The sequence below is a fragment of the Mirounga leonina genome, unplaced genomic scaffold (genome assembly GCF_011800145.1).
Source record: "Mirounga leonina isolate KUSES-001 unplaced genomic scaffold, KU_Mleo_1.0 Mir_168, whole genome shotgun sequence".
Lineage (NCBI taxonomy): Eukaryota > Metazoa > Chordata > Mammalia > Carnivora > Phocidae > Mirounga > Mirounga leonina.
In genome coordinates this window covers 303,977-323,935 of record NW_023270426.1, presented here as the reverse complement: position 1 = coordinate 323,935, position 19,959 = coordinate 303,977, and the positions used below count along the sequence as shown (strand labels likewise).

Here is a 19,959-nt window from a genome sequence, read left to right as displayed (position 1 = left end):
ATTGCCTGGATCCATTGACTTTGCTGTCAAGAATGTGGGGAGCAATGAAATAAGAGCCAGATGACTTGGGAACTAAATAAAATGGGTCAGAGTAGAGGGTTCACTGATCCTGTGGCTTCTTGAACTGAACCGATGTAGCCCAAAGAGGTTCCCAAACCGGGAGCTCTTCGTCCCTCTGGGGAATAGACATTTCCCGAGGGTTTCCCAAAGGGTATATTCCTGGAAAAGCAAACTGGGAAGAATATTTCCCACTGCCTGGCAGGTGCCCAGGCCACACACCGGTTGGGGGGAGCGGGGCGTGGCAGCCTTGGTGCCTGAGGCCCTGTGGACAGTCTGCACCTGCTCCTCTGTGTTGTGCCTGGACTCCTGAGTCCCGCTCTGCCTGCTCCCTGCTCTCTCCAACAGGCCATGGCTTGCGCAGCCCTCTGCGTCTCCCACTCAGCCTGCTCCGGGTAAGAGGCCGTGAAGACCCAGTCCACCACGAAGACAGAGACCTTCAGCCATGCTTCTCTGGGGCTTTTAAACTGAGTGGACTTTTTTTTTTTTAGATTTTATTTATTTATTTGAGAGAGAAAGAGAATGAGAGAGAGAGAGCGCACGAGAGCGGGAAGGGTCAGAGGGAGAAGCAGACTCCCTGCTGAGAGGGGAGCCTGATGCAGGACTTGATCCTGGGACTCCGGGATCATGACCTGGGCCGAAGGCAGTCGCTTAACCAACAGAGCCACCCAGGTGCCCCTTAAACTGAGTGGACTTTTATTTATTTTTTTCTTTTTCTTTTTTATTGTTATGTTAATCCCCATACATCACATCATTAGTTTTAGATGCAGTGTTCCATGATTCATTGTTTGTGCATAACACCCAGTGCTCCATGCAGAACGTGCCCTCCTCAATACCCATCACCAGGCTAACCCATCCTCCCACCCCCCTCCCCTCTAGAACCCTCAGTTTGTTTTTCAGAGTCCATCATCTCTCATGGTTCGTCTACCCCTCCGATTTCCCCCCCCTTCATTCTTCCCCTCCTGCTATCTTCTTCTTCTTTTTTTTTCTTAACATATATTGCATTATTTGTTTCAGAGGTACAGATCTGAGATTCAACAGTCTTGCACAATTCACAGCGCTTACCAGAGCACATACCCTCCCCAGTGTCTATCACCCAGTCCCCCCATCCCTCCCACCCCACCCCCCACTCCAGCAACCCTCAGTTTGTTTCATGAGATTAAGAATTCCTCATATCAGTGAGGTCATATGATACATGTCTTTCTCTGTTTGACTTATTTCGCTCAGCATAATACCCTCCAGTTCCATCCACATCGTTGCAAATGGCAAGATCTCATTCCTTTTGATGGCTGCATAATATTCCATTGTATATATATACCACCTCTTCTTTATCCATTCATCTGTCGATGGACATCTTGGCTCTTTCCACAGTTTGGCTATTGTGGACATTGTTGCTAAAAACATCAGGGTGCATGTACCCTTTCGGATCCCTACTTTTGTATCTTTGGGGTAAATACCCAGTAGTGCAATTGCTGGATCATAGGGTAGCTCTATTTTCAACTTTTTGAGGAATCTCCATACTGTTTTCCAGAGTGGCTGCACCAGCTTGCATTCCCACCAACAGTGTAGAAGGGTTCCCCTTTCTCTGCATCCCCGCCAACATCTGTCATTTCCTGACTTGTTAATTTTAGCCATTCTGACTGGTGTGAGGTGGTATCTCACTGAGGTTTTGATTTGGATTTCCCTGATGCCAAGCGATATTGAGCTCTTTTTCATGTGTCTGTTGGCCATTTGGATGTCTTTTTTGGAAAAATGTCTGTTCATGTCTTCTGCCCATTTCTTGATTGGATTCTTTGTTCTTTGGGTGTTGAGTTTGATAAGTTCTTTATAGATTTTGGATACTAGCCCTTTATCTGATATGTCATTTGCAAATATCTTCTCCCATTCTGTTGGTTGTCTTTTGGTTTTGTTGACTGTTTCCTTTGCTTTGCAAAAGCTTTTTATCTTGATGAGGTCCCAATAGTTCATTTTTGCCCTTGCTTCCCTTGCCTTTAGCGATGTTTCTAGGAAGAAGTTGCTTCGGCTGAGGTCGAAGAGGTTGCTGCCTGTGTTCTCCTTTAGGATTTTGATGGACTCCTGTCTCACATTGAGGTCTTTCAACCATTTGGAGTCTATTTTTGTGTGTGGTGTAAGGAAATGGTCCAGCTTCATTCTTCTGCATGTGGCTATACAATTTTCCCAACACCATTTGTTGAAGAGACTGTCTTTTTTCCATTGGACATTCTTTCCTGCTTTGTCAAAGATTAGTTGACCATAGAGTTGAGGGTCCATTTCTGGGCTCTCTATTCTGTTCCATTGATCTATGTGCCTGTTTTTGTGCCAGTACCATACTGTCTTGATGATGACAGCTTTGTAATAGAGCTGGAAGTCCGGAATTGTGATGCCGCCAGCTTTGCTTTTCTTTTTCAAATTCCTCTGGCTATTCAGGGTCTTTTCTGGTTCCATAGAAATTTTAGGATTATTTGTTCCATTTCTTTGAAAAAAGTGGATGGTATTTTGATGGGGATTGCATTCAATGTGTAGATTGCTCTAGGTAGCATTGACATCTTCACAATATTTGTTCTTCCAATCCATGAGCATGGAACGTTTTTCCATTTCTTTGTGTCTTCCTCAATTTCTTTCATGAGTATTTTATAGTTTTCTGAGTACAGATCCTTTGCCTGAGTGGACTTTTAAATTGAGTTTGTGGGTAGATGAAATGAAGCTTGCCGGCTGGCAAATCCAGAGGCAGTAATGAGTCCAAGAGCTGACACTCAGCTCAGGTCTCTGGCTCGGATTTAATTTGGCCAGTACCATCAGGGAGGATAGAAGCCTTAGAACCCCGGCCCTCCAGCTGAGAAGCTCTAGATCCTAAGCAGGTGACCCCCCTTCCTCTCTGGACTGCTACAAAGATTGAGGGACACACTGCACATGCGTAAGGTGCCCAGGACAGCAGTGGTACAGAAGAGTCACCAAACACCGATGTTGGCTAGAATGACAGCATTCTCTCTTTCTGTCACGCTCTCTCTTGGCATGCACACCCACACTCACACACAGACACACATGTGTGTGCACTCGCACACCCCTTAGATCGTAGAGGGGAGAGAAGCACAGCTGGTAGTTTTTTGTTCAGATGGCAATTATAAACTCCAGGGCAACCACTAAGAAAATTATTCCAAAAGTATGCTCCTAACTGAACAGCAGGTCTGAAGAGTGTCTCGTTGAGATGGCATCTCAGAAGGGCCCCCAGCATTTTGGGCAGCACGGTCAGGGATAAGGACGCCTCCCTGGAATTCAGGGTCAGACAGGCCAGCCTGGGCATGGAGGCTGATCTGGCAATCACTCTGTTCACACACTGTGTGGGGCAGGCCGTGGATACTGATGAGAAGCCCAAGTGGAAAGTAAACACATTGGATTTTTGTTTTGTTTTTGTTATTGTTTTAAGTAGACTCCATACTGGGTGTGGAGCCTGACGTGGGGCTCGATCCCAGGACCCTGAGATCATGACCTGAGCTGAAATCAAGTCGGCCGCCCAACTGACTGAGCCACCCAGGCGTCCCTCTGTGGATTCCTTTTTTTAAGATTTTATTTATTTATTTGACAGAGAAAGAGAGAGCGAGCAGGAGTGAAGAGGGGAGGGGCAGAGTGAGAGGGAGAAGCAGACTCCCCACTGAGTAGGGAGCCCAACTCAGGGCTCGATCCCAGAACCGCGAGATCATGACCTGAACTGAAGGCAGACGCCCAACCAACTGAGCCACCCAGGTGCCCCTGTGGATTCTTTATATAAAAAAGTAAATAAATAAGTAGTGTGATCCAAAAGGCACTCAACACCATCAGCAAGAAGGCAATGCAAATCGAGACCACAAAGAGACATCACCTCATATCCATTAGATAGAATGGCTACTATAAAAAAATAACAAGTGTTAGTAAGGAGATGGAGAAATTGGCACCTTTGTGCTCTGTTGGTGGGTTTACGTCTGGACTCTGGATTCTGTTTCATTGGTCTATGTGCCTAAAGGTGTCTGTTTTTATACCAGTACCATACTGTTTTGATTGCTATAGTTTTATAGTATAGTTTGAAATCAGGAAGCGTGATGCCTCTGGCTTTGTTCTTCTTTCTCAGGATTTCTTTGGGTATTTGGGGCTTTTAAAATCCATTTACATTTAATGTAATTGCTCGGGACACAGGATTTATGTGTGCCAATTTGGTATTTAATTTCTCTATGTTTTATGTCTTTTTTGTTCCTCTATGACCCATTATTGCTTCTTTTTTGTTAAATAGATATTTTCTAGTGTACCATTTTAATTCCCTTGTTTCTCTTGCCATACTTTTGGAATAATTTTCTTAGTGGTTGTCTTGGAGTTTATAATTATCATCTTAATAAATAATTTGGTTTGGATGAATAACAATTTACTTTCAAATGTAAACAAATACTTTGCTCCAATATAGCTGTGTTAGTTATCTCCTTCTTTGTACTTTTAGTGTACTTTTATGAAATTACTATTTCATACATCTTAAGCCCATCAACACAGTTTTATCATTATTGCTTTACACAACTGGCTTTTTTTTTTTTTTAAGATTTTATTTATTTATTTGACAGAGAGAGAGACAGCGAGAGCAGGAACACAAGCAGGGGGAGTGGGAGAGGGAGAAGCAGGCTTCCCGCTGAGCAGGGAGCCTGATGTGGGACTCGACGCTTAACGACTGAGCCACCCAGGTGCCCCTACACAACTGGCTTTTAAATCAGAAGAGAGAAAAGAGTTACAAATAAAAATACATTTATACTGTCTTTCATATTATGTAGCTACCTCATGAAGCTCTTTATTTCTGTATGTGGATTTAAATTAGTGTCTAGGGGCACCTGATGGTGCAGTCGGTTGGGTGGTTGATTCTTGGTTTTGGCTCAGGTCATGATCTCAGGGTCGTGAGGTCGATCCCTGTGGCAGGCTGTGATCAGCAGGCAGTCTGCTTCTCTCTCTCTCCTTCTGCCCCTCCCCCTGCTTGCACTCTCTCTCTCAAATAAATCTTTTAAAAAAATAAATTACTGTCTCATGTCTTTTCACTTTGAATTGAAGGAATCCCTTTAGTATTGCTTGTAGGACAGACTGATAGAAATATGTTCTCTCCACTTTTTTTCTAATCTGGGCATGTCTTAATTTCTCTTTCACTTTCAAAGTATACTTTTCCTGTAGATTTCTCTGTTAGCAGTTTTTTTTTCCCCTTTCACCACTTTGAATATGTCATCACATTGACTTTTGGCTTTCATGCTTTTCATTAATAGCTGATTTCATGAAAAGAAATCAGCTATTAATCTTACCAAGGATTCCTTTTCTGTGATGAGTCATTGTTCTCTTGCTGCTTTCAGGATTCTCTCTTCATTTTTTTTTGCTTTTGGCAATGTGGCTATGATGTGCTTAGGTGTGGATCTCTTTGAGTTTATCCTACTTGAAGTTTGTTAAGCTTCTTGGATGTGTAGAATAATATTTTTTGTTTATATTTGGGAAGGTTTTGGCCACTATATCTTCATATATTCCTTCTGCCTCTTTCTCTCTCTTCCCTTCTGAGGCCTCCATTACATGTATATTGGCATACTTGATAGTGTCCCACGGGTCTCTGAAACTCTGTTCATTTTTTCTTCATTCTTTTTTGTTTGTCTTCCTTAGACAGGATCATCTCAGCTGACCTATCTTCAAGTTTGCTGATTCTTTCTTCTGCCAGCCCAAGCTCACTGTTGAGCCTCTTCAGTGAATTTTTTTCATTTTAGTTATTGTAATTTACAGCTTCAGAATTTCTATTTTTTTTAAATATACTTTTTATCTCTCTATTGATAGTCTCCATTTGGTGGTACATAACTCTTCTGCTTTCCTTCAATTCTTTAGACTTGGTTTCCTTTAGTTCTTCAAACATAATTTATAATAGTCAACAGAAAATCTTTGTCTAGGGGCACCTGGATGGCTCAGTTGGTTGAGTGTCCGACTCTTGATTTAGCTCATGTCATGATCTCAGGGTCATGAGATGGAGCCCTGTGTCCGGCTCCACCCTCAGCATGCAGTCTAAGCAGACTGTCCCTCTTCTCCTCCCCCTCTCCACGCTTGCTCTCTCTCTCTCTCAAATAAATCAATAAAATCTTTTTTTTTTTTTTTAAAGATTTTATTTATTTGACAGAGAGAGACACAGCGAGAGAGGGAACACAAGCAGGGGGAATGGGAGAGGGAGAAGCAGGCTCTCCGCAGAGCAGGGAGCCCGATGCGGGGCTCGATCCCAGGACCCTGGGATCATGACCTGAGCCGAAGGCAGACGCTTAACGACTGAGCCACCCAGGCGCCCCTCAATAAAATCTTTAAAAAAAATCTTTGTCAAGTAAGTCCATCTGGGCTTCCTCACAGACATTTTTTATTGTTATGTTAATCCCCATACATTACATCATTAGTTTTAGATGTAGTGTTCCATGATTCATTGTTTGTGCATAACACCCAGTACTCCATGCAGAACGTGCCCTCCTCAATACCCATCACCAGGCTAACCCATCCTCCCACCCCCCTCCCCTCTGGAACCCTCAGTTTGTTTTTCAGAGTCCATCGTCTCTCATGGTTCGTCTACCCCTCCGATTTCCCCCCCTTCACAGACGGTTTTTATTGACTGCTTTTTTTTTCCTTTTTCATTGCCATACTTTCTTATATCTTTGTGTGTCTCACAATTTTTTGTTAAACACTGGGCATTTAAAAGAATCTAATGTGGCTACTCTGGAAATTAGATATCCATCCTCCTTTCCAGGATTTGTTGTTGCTGTTTGTTATTATTGTTGCTCTTTGTTTGCTTAGGGGTTTTCCTGGACTAATTCTCCAAAGTGTGTACTCTTTGTCATGTGCAGCTTCTGAATTCTCTCTTGGTTAGCTTAATGGTCAGCTGAGACAGAGGTGTCCTTTAATGCCTTGATCCAGTACATCTCCCATTCTGTGCCAAGGGGCTCATTGTGTGTGTTGGAGCACAACTTCAGTGCTCTGCCAGGTTACAATTCTGCCTTTGCCTTCACTTCCTGCTTGAGCAGGGCCTCAAGGTCAGCCAGAAGTGAGAGACTGGGGCTCTCTCAGGTCTTTTGTGGACATGTACACAGTCTTGCACATGCATGTGCCTTCTGGATTCCCAGCAATATGCTGGAGCATTTCAAAGCCCCTCTGGGTGGCTCATCCCCTAGATTTTCATTTAAGTGTTTGTGTCAGCTTCTTCCTGTTCCAACTGGTGTTGCTACCTTAGACAGCTGTGACGTTAAACAATTGCTACTGAGTGTTTTTAGCAAGCACTCCAGGATAGAGCTTTTCCCAGTGAGTGAGCTCTGCATCAGGTCAAATAGAGACAAGTCCTATATATGGGCTTTTCCTGGAAGCTGATAGATAATGACAATTCTCTGGGAATGAGCAGTTAGGCACCTTCAAATTGTTTTGCTTCCTTCAGTGGCTGCTACTTTTCACAGGTACTGTGATTGTGAGATTGATGGTTTTTAAGGCTACCATGGCGCTGGGAAATGGGCAAGTTAAAATGCTACAAACTTCACTGTTCTTAGCAAGATATTTGTCTTGAATAAACATTTCTTGGGTTGTTACCAGACATTAATTTCCAGAGTTCTGAAAAGGCCTATTTTTTCCTCTAGTGTTCTTGCTGTTTTTTATGGAGAAGCAGATTTTCAGAGGTCGTTACTCTACTATTCCAGAAGTGCTTCTTCCATTGGATTTTTAGAAAGGGTTTCTTGGGGTCAGGGTAGATTAAAAACCCTAGCACTGACATGGCAAGACAGACCTGCATGATTGTAGTAGAACCGATATGTAGCTATCCTTTCAAGTCCTAGTTCTTAAATCCCAGAAACTTCTAGAACTCTGAGACCTAAGAACCAACCCCCTCCCACCCCCCCAGGGTCCAGGGAAGGAAGGGAATGGCAATATCATGGTCTCTGTGGACCACTGAACAAAGGAAGAGAACACTGTTGTATGAATCAGAACACAAAATATCAACGATTATCTTCTTACGGTCATTTGCCAACTATATGGCTCCTGTTCTAGAATTTTTCAGTGGGACTCACAGAACTCTTTCCTACCCTAAGAGCCCTAGACTCCTGGGGAACTCATGTATAAAATGCATAATTAAGGGTCCTCAAATCCAAATGCAAAGGAAGCATCGTTAGTAGAATGAATAAATCTCTTCTGCACATAGATCTACTTTCAAATGCATACTGCCACTAATAAATGCACAAATCCATTTAAAGCAAGGACAACAACAATAGAACTCTAGCACCGAGACTGCTGATTGAAGGCTGGCAGCTGCAGAGATGGGGTGAGCACCTCCATTTGCCTCCGCAGGTGTAGCATGGCCACCAGCCAAGCGGCATTCGATTGCTTTGTCCTTGTGTCTCCTAACCCTTTATCCATCATTTACCCACCAGTCCCTCTTTCTCGCTTCCTCCTCCCTTTCCTCCCTCTTTCTTGTCAACAAGCGTTTACTGACTGTCTCCTGAGTGCCTACGGGTCCGGTCCCGGCTTTGAAGAGCCCCTGTCTTGGTGGAGAAGGACAGGTGTGCAGAGCAGACCCCCCGCAACCAGATGCAGAAATGCTGGGACAGAGGGAGGTATCTGGGGAAGGGGGAGCTGGGCAGTGGAGGCTCTTGGGGAAAGGCGGGTCTAGATGGAAAAAGGATCCTGCCCAAGGTCCCTAGAAAGAGGACCCCAGAGTGCAAGAGCAGTGTTGGGCTTCTTGGGCTGAGAAATGGGGGAGATGAGAAATCCATTCCATTACGATGGAGATGCATAAACACTGCAGGGCTCTGGAGGTGTTTTCCAGGCGAAGACTCCCACGGACAGGGCGAGCTCTGTCTGCAGGACTGGGGCGGAGGCGGCAGCAGCAGGAAGGCATCTCGGCCAGATACTGTCCACAAGACAAAAAGAGCCTTTCTCCCTGGGATGCAGGAAAACGCCTGGTTTGTGCAAGGGAAGGCGCCAAAGCCAGGATGTGCATGTATGTGAAACTATCTGGAAATAAACAGGGGGCCCCGCCAAAGCTAATCCGAGAGGGACATCTGCTCTGTGCTGCTCACACCACTCCCTGACAGGCAGAGAATCAGGACCCCGCGTGGGAAAGGTCACTGAAGGGAGGAGGAGCTGCTTACCCCTTGCCCAGCAGCTGACCTTACACAAGACACTTAACCCCTTGGAGCCTCAGTTTCCTTATCTGCAAAATGGGAATGATACCATATTTTTATCTTTTGCAGGGCCCTGTGAAGGTCACATTAGATGAAGAACTTGAAAGGACCCAGCCCAGAGTCCAGTAAATCCTTGTCTTTCTTTGACTTTCAGATTGTTTTAAAGTGGAGGCCGAATTCTAAATGGATTTTTGAGGAAGCTGAGTCATATTATACTTTATCCTAAAAAAAAGTCCCTAATTTCCTCATTTCCTTACAAAGAGGACATCAGAAGCTTACAATAAAATGCAGAGAAAGGAGAACTGAATGATGCAGTGTGTTTTTGGAGAGCTGGTAGCGTGTGTGTGGGGATGGGGAGTGGGTTGTGGGTGATTACACACAAAACCCAGAGTAAAGAAAAGCCCTAGCAATCAAACACAAAAGAGCCTTCAGCTCTGGAAGTCAAAGCGAGCAGAGATCCATGAAGGGCATTTCCCAGCAGTGAACTCTAGGGAGCTTATCTGCAAGTCCTCTGTATAAGGAATGAGATAAGGCAAGCATGCAGTGGTACAGGGGGCAGGAAGCCCATGCCCAGTGCCCAGGAGAAGACTCTGATGCACAGAGAGAACCTGCCCCGTTTCCCCCTGGGGTGCAATCTGCCTAGGGTCCTGGTGAAGCTGCTTAGGGGCTGAGCATGGGTGCGTTCATTCCTTCCCTGTTCTGTGCACCTGCCTTCCCTGAGCCTACTGTGTGCCGGGCTCTGAAGACTCGGAGTGAGAGCCCCAGCCAGCCGGGTTCGAGAAGGCTTTCTCTAGATGTAAGGACAAAAGGGTAGTGAACTTGGGCCGAGAGTCCAGGGAGAGGATGAGACACCCTGGGCAGGCTCAGAGTGGGAGGCTTTGACCCCCTGGGTGAAGCAGGAGGTGGGGGACATGGTGGGAGGAGAGGGGAGAGCCCCGAGAGGCGGTGGTGGCATGGACAGAAGGGGGCACGGGTCCAAGGTATACGGAAGAGGAAACTGACCAGGACTCGGCATGGGAATGGGGACCGGAGGCGTTGAGGATGCTGCCCTGGGGTCTGCACAGGGAAGCAGTGGCCGGAGGTCTCCCTGGGATGACAGGGAGCCACAGGACAGCAGGTGTGGGGGGGTGCTGGTTTGGGGGGGCACCTCCAACCTCAGGGCCCAGAGATGACTGGGGTGGAGGCGTCGTCAGCATCATAGGGGAGCCGGAGCCCCGGGGGTGGCAGAGAGGACAGAAGAGGGCCACAGGCAGGCTGGTTTGAGAGGCAAGTGGGGTCCAAGGGAACAGGTGCAGAGGGAGGGGTGGGAGATGCGGGAGGACATGCAGGCTGGCGCTGAGCCGGGGACACTGTGGCCAAGCTGACGTCACCGGCAAGGCCGTGAACAGACCAGAAGCCTGGGATGATGGAAGGCGAGGTGGGGAGTGGGCGTGGGGGTGGGGGGGGTCTGGAAGCTTCACTGTCATGGGGGTTGGGGGTGTGTAGGGTGAGTGCATTTTGGGTGAAATGAAGGTGGCAGGAGGGAGGGGGCGGCGAGTAGAGTTGAGTCTGCGGGTTGTGTGGCAGGGAGGTCGAGGAGTCAGGGGAAGGAGAGTCCAGGTCTGGGGAGGGCAGGGGACGCACCCAGGAGGGCCACCAGCAGCCCCTGCAAAGGGAAGACGATGTTTTAGGGGCTGACAGTGACCTTCAGGGAGTGGCCAAGGGCACAGAGGGACTGTCCCCGGAACTGCAGGTGCCGAGAAGCTAAGGCAGTACTGGACCAACGACTTGGGGGACAATGGTCAGCTGGAAGGGAGAGGAAGGCCTGGCCCTGGGTCTGAGCATCCCGGGTTACAGGGCAGGGCGAGGACCGGCACCTCCAGCCAGGGCTCAGGTCAGGTCTCAAGGTCAAGGGCAGACTTCCAGGGCTGGGTTTGGAAACCAAGAAAACCGGGGACTCACCGGGGTCGCCTCTTCTTCCAGCCTTGCCGCGCCGTCCGGGAGGGCCTGGGCAGGAGAACAAGGACAGACTGGTTGAGAAGGGAAGCCAGCAGGCTTGCGCGCAGCCCACGAACCCTGCACCGGTGCCCACCGCCCACTGCCCACCGCCCTGCTGGCTGCATCCTTCCCCTTCCTCTCCATCCGGTCACCAGTCTTTCACGAGTCATTCCCCACTCCCAGAGACTGACTCCCTGGAACTCTACAGGCAGAAGAGTCTGCCACTGAGAAACTGGATCTGGGAGAAGAATAGAGCCGAGTGAGGTTGGGAGTCCTTTTACGAAAGCCCCGACGAACGCTTTTTCATATCCCCTAAGGTAAAATGTTAGAGACGACACACCACATAGAGACACTACCATGGCCTTCCAAATGCCTGAACTCGGGAACAGCAGGTGCTGTTCTGTCCACCGCCTATCCCTCCTCTGCCCTCCAGAACCTTCCGCACCCCTCCCCCACAACTCCGGGGGAGCGGCTCATGAATTTCTCATGATTGATTGCACTTAAGGTCCACCCCAACGTGCAGCAACCTCCATCCACAGGTTGTGAAGTCTTTCTGAATTTGTGACGCGGATCACCCTGCCTCCACCTTCTCCCCGCTCTGCCCACGTCGGTCCCCAGACCCAGCGACCACAACGCTACAGGAGAATGCCAACCAGCCCCCGGCCCGAGTCAGGGGTCGTTTTCTCAGGTGCTGGGGGAAAAGGTGTGCAGAAATGAAGGTGTACGTACTAGATTGCCGTTTGAGATGCATGTGACACCTCTCCGCCCATGGTGCCCACCGGCTGCACGCTGGCCTGGTGGGGCCCGGGGGCGGTAGATCTACAGGCTCGGACGGTATTGCAAGGAACTGCACTTTCCTATCAAAGTCAACCTTAACCTCCCTCCCAAATCCCCGGAACAACCACAGGGAAGAAGCAGAGGCTGTCCAGGAATCAGGTCCGAGGCAGGATGGTTAACTAAAAAATTCATGTGGGGCACCTGGGTGGCTCAGTCGGTTGAGCGTCTGCCTTCAGCTCAGGCCATGATCTCGGGGTCCTGGGATCCAGTCCCACATCAGGCTCCCTGCTCATTGGAGAACCTGCTTCTCCCTCTCACTCTCCCTCTGTGCTCTCCCTCTCTCAAACAAATACATTAAATCTTTAAAAAAATAAAAAAAAAATTCATGTGTATGAATTTTCCTTCCTTCCTCCTGGTTTCAAGTGGGCAGTCACTGTGCACCCCAGACCAGGGATTGGGATGGGTGGAAAAGCAGAAGAAGCCCAGGGTCAATGGCACTTCTAGACTTTTGTTCAGGAGAGTCCAGAATGATGAGGAGGGAGGGTCTTTAAGGAAAAGAGGGAGAGAGAGAAGAAAGACTCCTCTGGATGTGGAGTGGGGCCCTTTGTGCTATGCTACACCCTAAAACCTTTACAGGTGGCTGGGGGTGATCGTATGTATACACCATGTATTGTTCATCCATTCATCTCATCGGGTGATGGATGCTTGGGTTGTTTCCACCTCTTGACTATTGTGAATAGTGCTGGGATGAACATGGGTATACAACTACTGCCTCAAGATCCTGTTTCCAGTGCTTTTGGATATATACCTACAAGTGGTAGGTATATACTAGGTCATACAGTAATCCCATTTTTAATTTTTGGAGGAATCTCCATATTGTTTTCTATGCTGACAACACCATTTTACGTTCCCACCAATGAAGGCTTCAATTTCCCCATAGCCTTGCTGACACTTGGTTTTTGTTTTATATTTAATTAATTAATTAATTAATTAATTAATTAATTAATTATTTTTTTGGTAGTGGCCGCCCTAAGAGGTAAAATGTGATACTGCATGGTGGTTTTAATTTGCCTTTCCTTAATAATTAGTGTTGTTGAGCATCTCTTCATATGCCTGTTGACCATCTGTATGTGTGTGTCTCCTTTGCAGAAATGTCTAGTCATTGCCCATTTTTTAGTTGGATTTTTGTTGTTGTTGTGTGGCCAGAGTTCCATTTTCTGGATATTAACCCCTTATCAGGCACATGGCTTGCAAATATCGTCTCCCATTCTGTAAGTTGCCTTTGCCCTCTGTTGACGGTTTCTTTTGCTGCATGGAAGTTTTTAAGTTTGATGTAGTCCAATTTGCCTATTTTTGCTTTTGTTGCCTTTTTAACCTTTTGAGGTGTGAGGTAAGGGCTCTGAGTCATTCTTCTACATGTGGATATTCAGTTTCCCCAACACCATTTGTTGAAGAGACTGTCTTTTCCCCCCTGGACAGCCTTGGCCTCTCTGTTGAAGATCATTTGACCATATAAGTGATGCAGCCCTGAGTTCTGAGAGCAGAAATTCCTGCCGGTCATATGGCCCTGGTTTTTCCTCAATACCCGACTCAAACCTTGAATTTTGTGCTGGAATCGTCCACGGGCCATGTTGACTTGGCACGGCTGAGATTCTGGCACTTTCATAACAGACAACAGCTCCTCACCCTGGTGAGGGATTTGCAGCTTATGGAGCACCTCCAGATCTATGACCTCAGTTGAGCCCACGCCGCTCAGTCACCTGCCAACCTAACATCTCTGTGTGGATCTCACCAACATCTCAGGCCCGTTGTGGCCAAACATACATCCTGGTCTCCTTCCCAGCTCCTGTGCGCAGCTGGCCTGGTGTTAGGCCCTTTCTCCTCTCTGGGCACATCTGTTTTCAGGGAGAGTGAGGGTGTGGGAATGGGAACCCCACTGGCACACATAGCATCATCCTCCTCTGCTTGTAGGAGGGAAAAGGCCCACTTTCACTCACAAGGCCCAGGGCGCTGGTCACTGGCTTCTGGGCTTTTGCCAGGCCACAGAAGCTCATGCTCGGCTCAGCAAGGCTGCCTGCCTTGGGTCTTAGGCTGCGGTGAGGGACAAGGTAGGAAAGGGGCCCCCAGGTGGGACAGTAAGCCAGGCTCTTCCTGGGTCTGAAAGCTAAAGCACACCATGGTTTCCTGCTGGTCATTACTGGGTACGACTATAAAATTCCCTGTTTGCGTAACTCAAGCCAGATGAAGACATTTGCCTTCACTGAGGCGGCTGAACGAATGGATTGGTCTGGTGGTTCTCCTGGGTGGCATGGTTAGGCAGAGGGCCCAATGAGGAGGGGTGCTCACAGGCAAGCAGCTGCCCAGGCAGGTGCAGTGCCCCGTCTCCTAGAGCCTTTGGGGGAGTTCCCAGCAGGCCTGGAGTGGGGCAGGGCCTGGGTATCCTCAGGCATCCAGGGCCTGTGGAGCTGCAGGCCCAGCAGGCTGGACAGGACTCCCAACTGAAAGGGCCTTGGTAGAGGAAGAGAATGAGCCTGATGCTCTTGAATCCTCTCCCAGACCAGCCCAAACCAGATACTAGAGGCTTCAGTGTGAACAACTCACAAATCGACAACTGGTCAACCTTTGCGCCAATAAGCAAAAGCAGGCCTCTGGCCCAGCGGTTTGCCCCAGAACTTTCTCCTTGCTGTTTTTTCTCTTTCCCTTCCTTTCTCCAGTGGGAAAACCTCTCCCACCGTCGGCACACACTCAGACACTCAGGCTGCCCTGGGAGGCATCTGGGAGTAGGTCCTGATTGGCCTGTTATGTACAGATGGGAAAACTGAGGCTTTGAGGGGGAGGACAGGTCTTGCCTAAGGATGCTGTTGGGAAAATGGTTCCAGCTGGAAAATCTGTGCATGACGAAGCCCACATCGTGCTGTTCTCCCCGCCGCTGCGTGGGACCCACACAGTGGTGGGGACGCCACCCACAGGGGTATCCATGAGGTGTGGGCAACAGACACCAGCCAGGCAGGGGCAGTTCAGGACGGGAAAGATATGACTGACATGGAAACTATTTACCTGGGGCAGGTTACTCAGCCTCTCTCGGCCTCAGGTTCCCAACCCACGCGGATGGAATTTTAGGGGTGACAGCTGCCGTGCCGAACTATTAAACAGAAGAGCTGGTGGCATGAGCACCAGCTCGGAGGCACAAAAGGGGTGCCTATTTGGGATCCCAAGAAGTAACTGGCTAGACGGGCCTTTGGGCCTTCAGAACATGGTGCCCTGATGTCAACAGCCTCCTGTGTGTCCCCCAGGGTGGGTAAAGCCTGAGACATGGCAGCTGCAGGTCAGTGACTTTGTGGGCAGGGTCTGAGTCCCGACACAAGGCCAGTCTGGGGGTTTCCCACATCCCTCCTGACGGTCTGTCTGGGGACCTGGGCACCAGGATGCAGGGGTTGCACGGCCTGGGGATGGGGTTTCTCAAAGACATCCTGAGGTTTCGGGCCCAGCCTGGGCTCCAGCTTGCTGTGAAATGATTCTGGATGCCCGTGACGACCATCTGCCCAGTAAGTAACCACGGAGGATGATGGTTTTCTTAAGTGCCGTTTGAAGCCAGACAATATGGAACCATTTCTAACTCATAAAAACCTCATCTCTGGCTGGGCTGCAGAACTCACGCACTGACCAGATCCCATGTGGGGACCACGCCCAGACGGGCTCTCTTGGAGGTCTGAAGCCTGAGGAGGTGGCTCTCAAGGTGGTGGCCTCCTCGAGCCTCCCTGGCACCAACGCCCCCCAGGCCTCCTCCTCCAGCAACGTCTGCCTTATTACGGCCTGGACATGTGGGGGACAGCCTGCCCAGGCCCCTGTGTTTCCCAGGTCACCCAGTCCTCGGCCCTTCCCATGCTCCTCCTAGGACAGAGGCTTTTGTGCAATTCATCTTATTGAATCTATACACAGTTCTAGAAAGTGTTTTATTTTTTTTTAAGATTTTTAATTTTTTTAATTAAAAAAAATTTTTTTTAAATTTGACAGAGAGATACACAGTGAGAGAAGGAACACAAGCAGGGGGAGTGGGAGAGGGAGAAGCAGGCTCCCCACTGAGCAGGGAGCCTGATATGGGGCTCGATTCCAGGACCTTGGGATCATGACCTAAGCAGACGCTTAACGACTGAGCCAGCCAGGCGCCCCTAGAAAGTGCTTTAATCTCTTCCCACTCTCTTTTCCCTCACGACTGGGGAAAAGGAGACTCAGAGACGTCAAGAAATGTTGTCAGAGGCAATAGCCAAAAGGTGGAAAAACCCTAATGTCCACGGATGGTTGAAGAGATGAAGAAAATGTGCTGTGTGCACACAACGGAATATTATTCAGCCTCAGAAAAGAAGGGTGTTCTGACACATGCCACACCATGGATGAAGCATGAGGACATCATGTTAAGTGAAATATGCCGGTCCCAAAAAAAGACAAATACTGTATGATTGATTGCCCTTATGTGAGGTGCCTGGAGTCATCAAATTCAGAGAGACAGAAAGCAGAAGGGCGGGTGCCAGGCGCTGGATGAGGGGGGACGGGGGTCAGTGTTTAATGGGGACGGGGCTTCTGTTTGGGAGGATGAAAAAGTTTTGCAAATAGATCGCAGTGATGGTTGCACAACACCTCGAATATACCCAATGCCACTGAATTGTCACACTTAAAAACAGTTAACATGGTAAGTTTTAAGTGGTGTGTATTTTACCAAAAGTTAAAACAAAGAAAAGGAATGTTCCCAGGGTTCTCAGCTCCCAAGGGCCGGAGCACGAGTGCGAACTCAGGTTGGCCTCTTAGAGACCACAGAAATGTCGTTGGCGGTATGGCTGATGACTGTCCACAGCTGAGTGTCTGCCGAGAGCCTGGCCTATGTAGTCACAGGGCACGGTGGTGTCCCCGAGGTCACACAGTGAGGAGATGGCAGAACAGGGACTCGAACCCAGGTCTGTGTGACTCCAGCGCATGTCCTCTGAACTCCTGGGTCATTGTGACCAAGGCTGAGTTCTTATCATCATCCCAGGATGTGTCCAGAGCCTCCTGCAGCCTTAGGACCTGGCCCTTCTCATGGGCACTGGGGGCCCCTTTCTCTGACCCTCTTCCCAGAACTCTGGGAAGGAGCCTGGGGGTCAGGTGGTTTGAATGTTCCGGATCTTTGGTCTGGAGCTCCCTGCAGTTGCCTGATGCCCCGGGGGCCATCGTGGGGGTGCGTGCTGAGCAGAGGAGGCAGGGGAGGTCCCTGGATTTGAGCTGCTAAGACCAGATCATGAAAACACCTCCCGAGATAATTTTGTTTTATAAGTTTCAGACCAACCTTGGAGTTGGAAACTCTTGCTCAGGGGTAGGGGAGAGTTCTCCCTGCTCATTTCCTGCCTGGGCTAACAAAACCCCCTGTCCCTCGCAGGAGTGGGGGCAGGTGCGTCCTATGGACACCTCGGGGAGGGCCTGGGGGCCATGGCCTTCCTGGAGGGGCTTTGCCTCCTGGAGTAGCCGGCCACCTGTCAAGTTGCTTGAGCTTGGCCAGCATCGAGGGCCATGTTGTCCTCCAGGAATTAAAAACACGGCTTCTTTTTTTTTTTTTTTTTTAAAGATTTTATTTACTTATTTGACAGAGAGAGACACAGTGAGAGAGGGATCACAAGCAGGGGGAGTGGGAGAGGGAGAAGCAGGCTTCCCGCTGAGCAGGGAGCCCGATGCGGGGCTCGATCCCAGGACCCTGGGATCATGACCTGAGCCGAAGGCAGACGCTTAACGACTGAGCCACCCAGGCACCCCTAAAATCACGGCTTCTTACTCAGCAAATACAGCTCATTCCAGAAGGACTTTATTGTCCCCAAAGGCTCCCCATGCATCATGCTACGGGGAGTCCTGCTGTGTTTTGGAAGGTCCTCAAGCAGTTTGGAAGACCAAGACCACAGGCTGCTGGGGTGGTAGGGCAAATGTTTGTTTGGGACGGGGGTTGTGTCCAGACTGGTGACAGATTCCTACAGTCCCTATGACCAGATCGGGCAAGCCCACTTAGATATCACTCCCTTCAGTGGCTGAATGAACAGGGCCCATCTTGGGGGGAGTGGACTGGTGGGGGACCCCAACCTCACCTTCACAGAGGGCCTCAGATGTGGACCCTGCTGTTCTCTCCAAAGGAGCTGATAGTACCAGACAACCCTAGAGGCCCCCTGATGGTGTTTAATAAAAATAACAGGGAGGAACACCATTTATTGTTTGCTCTACGGCTGGTACCAATCTCGGCTCCACAGTATTGACCCATCTACTCTTCACATTGAACCTATGAGGAAAGCTACCATTGTCATCCCCATTTTATAGAAGGAGAAACTGAGGCGCAGAGAGATGAACTGACCTTCTGAGTCATACTGCTGGTAGCAGGTGGGGCCGTGCAGTGTAGACCCCGAGCGTGTGCATCCAAACCCTGCTGCCCGCCTCCCGCACGAGGAGATGCTCACTGGAGGTGAGAGGTGCCCACCAGTCCACGGGTTCCAGAACCCTTTCTTGGTATTTGTTATTATTATAGTTTTTAGAATACAGGACCCACACACAAAGGAAGGGGGCCAGGGATGGCTCTCAGAGGTCTGTGAATTAAATATTGAATTAAAAGGCCACACGTTGCCACCAGCACCAGCCTGGACTGACTCCAGCCGGATTCTGGCATGGCCTCCTCACGCCATCCGATGCGCCCGCTGTTTCCAGGCTGCTTCCTCTCTGAGTCAGGAGTGGCTTTAATGAAGTGTTTAAAATAGGATCAAGGAGTTCAGACCTATGACTCATGCCGGTGGCACACCGGACCCAAGGGTCCCGGTGGGAAGGGCTCCCGCGAGGTGGGGGCAGTGAGCCCGGGGGTGGGACGACCCGCTGCCACCCACTGAGTGCCTCTGCCCTCTCTTTAATCCTGTTCGTCACTCAGAGATGCAGGTGTGAACAGGGACGGAGACCAAAGGGAGGTGACCTGTCCAAGTCACAGAGCTCATCAGGAGCTGAGGGTTGGGCCGGCACCAACGCTGCCCTCCTCAGTTCCTTATTTTTGGGGAAATGGACCGTGGTTGAGGTGCCAGCACTAAAAATATGGAATATCTCATCCAGAGGTAAGAACAAGGAGGACTTGGGAAGAAGCAGAACGTGGGTGGATAGTTTCTGGATCAGAGTGACAGGGCTCACAGAAGGGCTTCTGGTCAAGGGATGTGTGTCTTAGCCCAGAGACTTCAAGGGACTTCTTGAAGGATACTTCTGAGTGACAGCTGTAAGGCACATGGGTACCCCATGTTGGGGTCACCCGGTCACAGGCCATTCCTTTGGCTTGGCAGAGTTCCCTCCCTGCTGCCCTTGGCTCAGGCTATAGAACGGATGAAGCAAACTCACAGGAACAGTGAAAAGCCCCTTGTGGGGGGAGCCGGGACACAACATGGTACTCCCCTCCCACGGGGCTCAAGCCTCATCTCTGAAGGCTGAAGAGGCCCTGACCCGCCCGCTGGATTGGAGCGGAAGGAAGGGGAGTTTAGGGAGGGACTCCGGAAAAAAGAAGGACCTTCCTGGGCTCTCAAAGGTGGAGGTTGAGAGGTTGTCCTCCATATGGAAAGCGCTGGAGCCAGGCTAAGAAAGGTACTAGATCCTAAGGAATTATGGCTGCGCAGGTGGGGAGTACAACGGGGTCACCGGCCGTGGGTAGCTGCTGTTGGGTGGGAGGGCCTGGGGTGACTGGGGCTTGGCCAGACCCAGATCTGTGCTCGTGCAGATCAGCTTCTCCCCAGAGCCTATCATCTCCTGAGATTCCATTTCCTGTTGGAGAACAGGCTCCAGAGAGGCACACAGAAACCAGCACCCCCCCAAAAAAACAAATTCCTCAACTCCCCGTGCACCCCAAAGCCTTAATCACTGACACATGGGCCAGGGTATCCCTCCGAACTTAATGAAGTCCAGGATTTATTGCTTTCCGAGAATGAGGAGATTTTAATTTTATTTTGTTTTA

General features: G+C 49.3%; 1 protein-coding gene across 1 annotated transcript in view; it reads right to left on the bottom strand.

The window, feature by feature from the left end:
• The window catches only part of COL23A1 (collagen type XXIII alpha 1 chain), a 308,363-nt gene that overhangs the window by 51,679 nt on the left and 236,725 nt on the right, over nt 1-19,959 (bottom strand). The window contains exon 3 of the mRNA XM_035013904.1: nt 11,166-11,210. Within this exon, the coding sequence (XP_034869795.1) occupies nt 11,166-11,210 (45 nt within the window). The remainder of the gene's footprint in view (nt 1-11,165; nt 11,211-19,959) is intronic.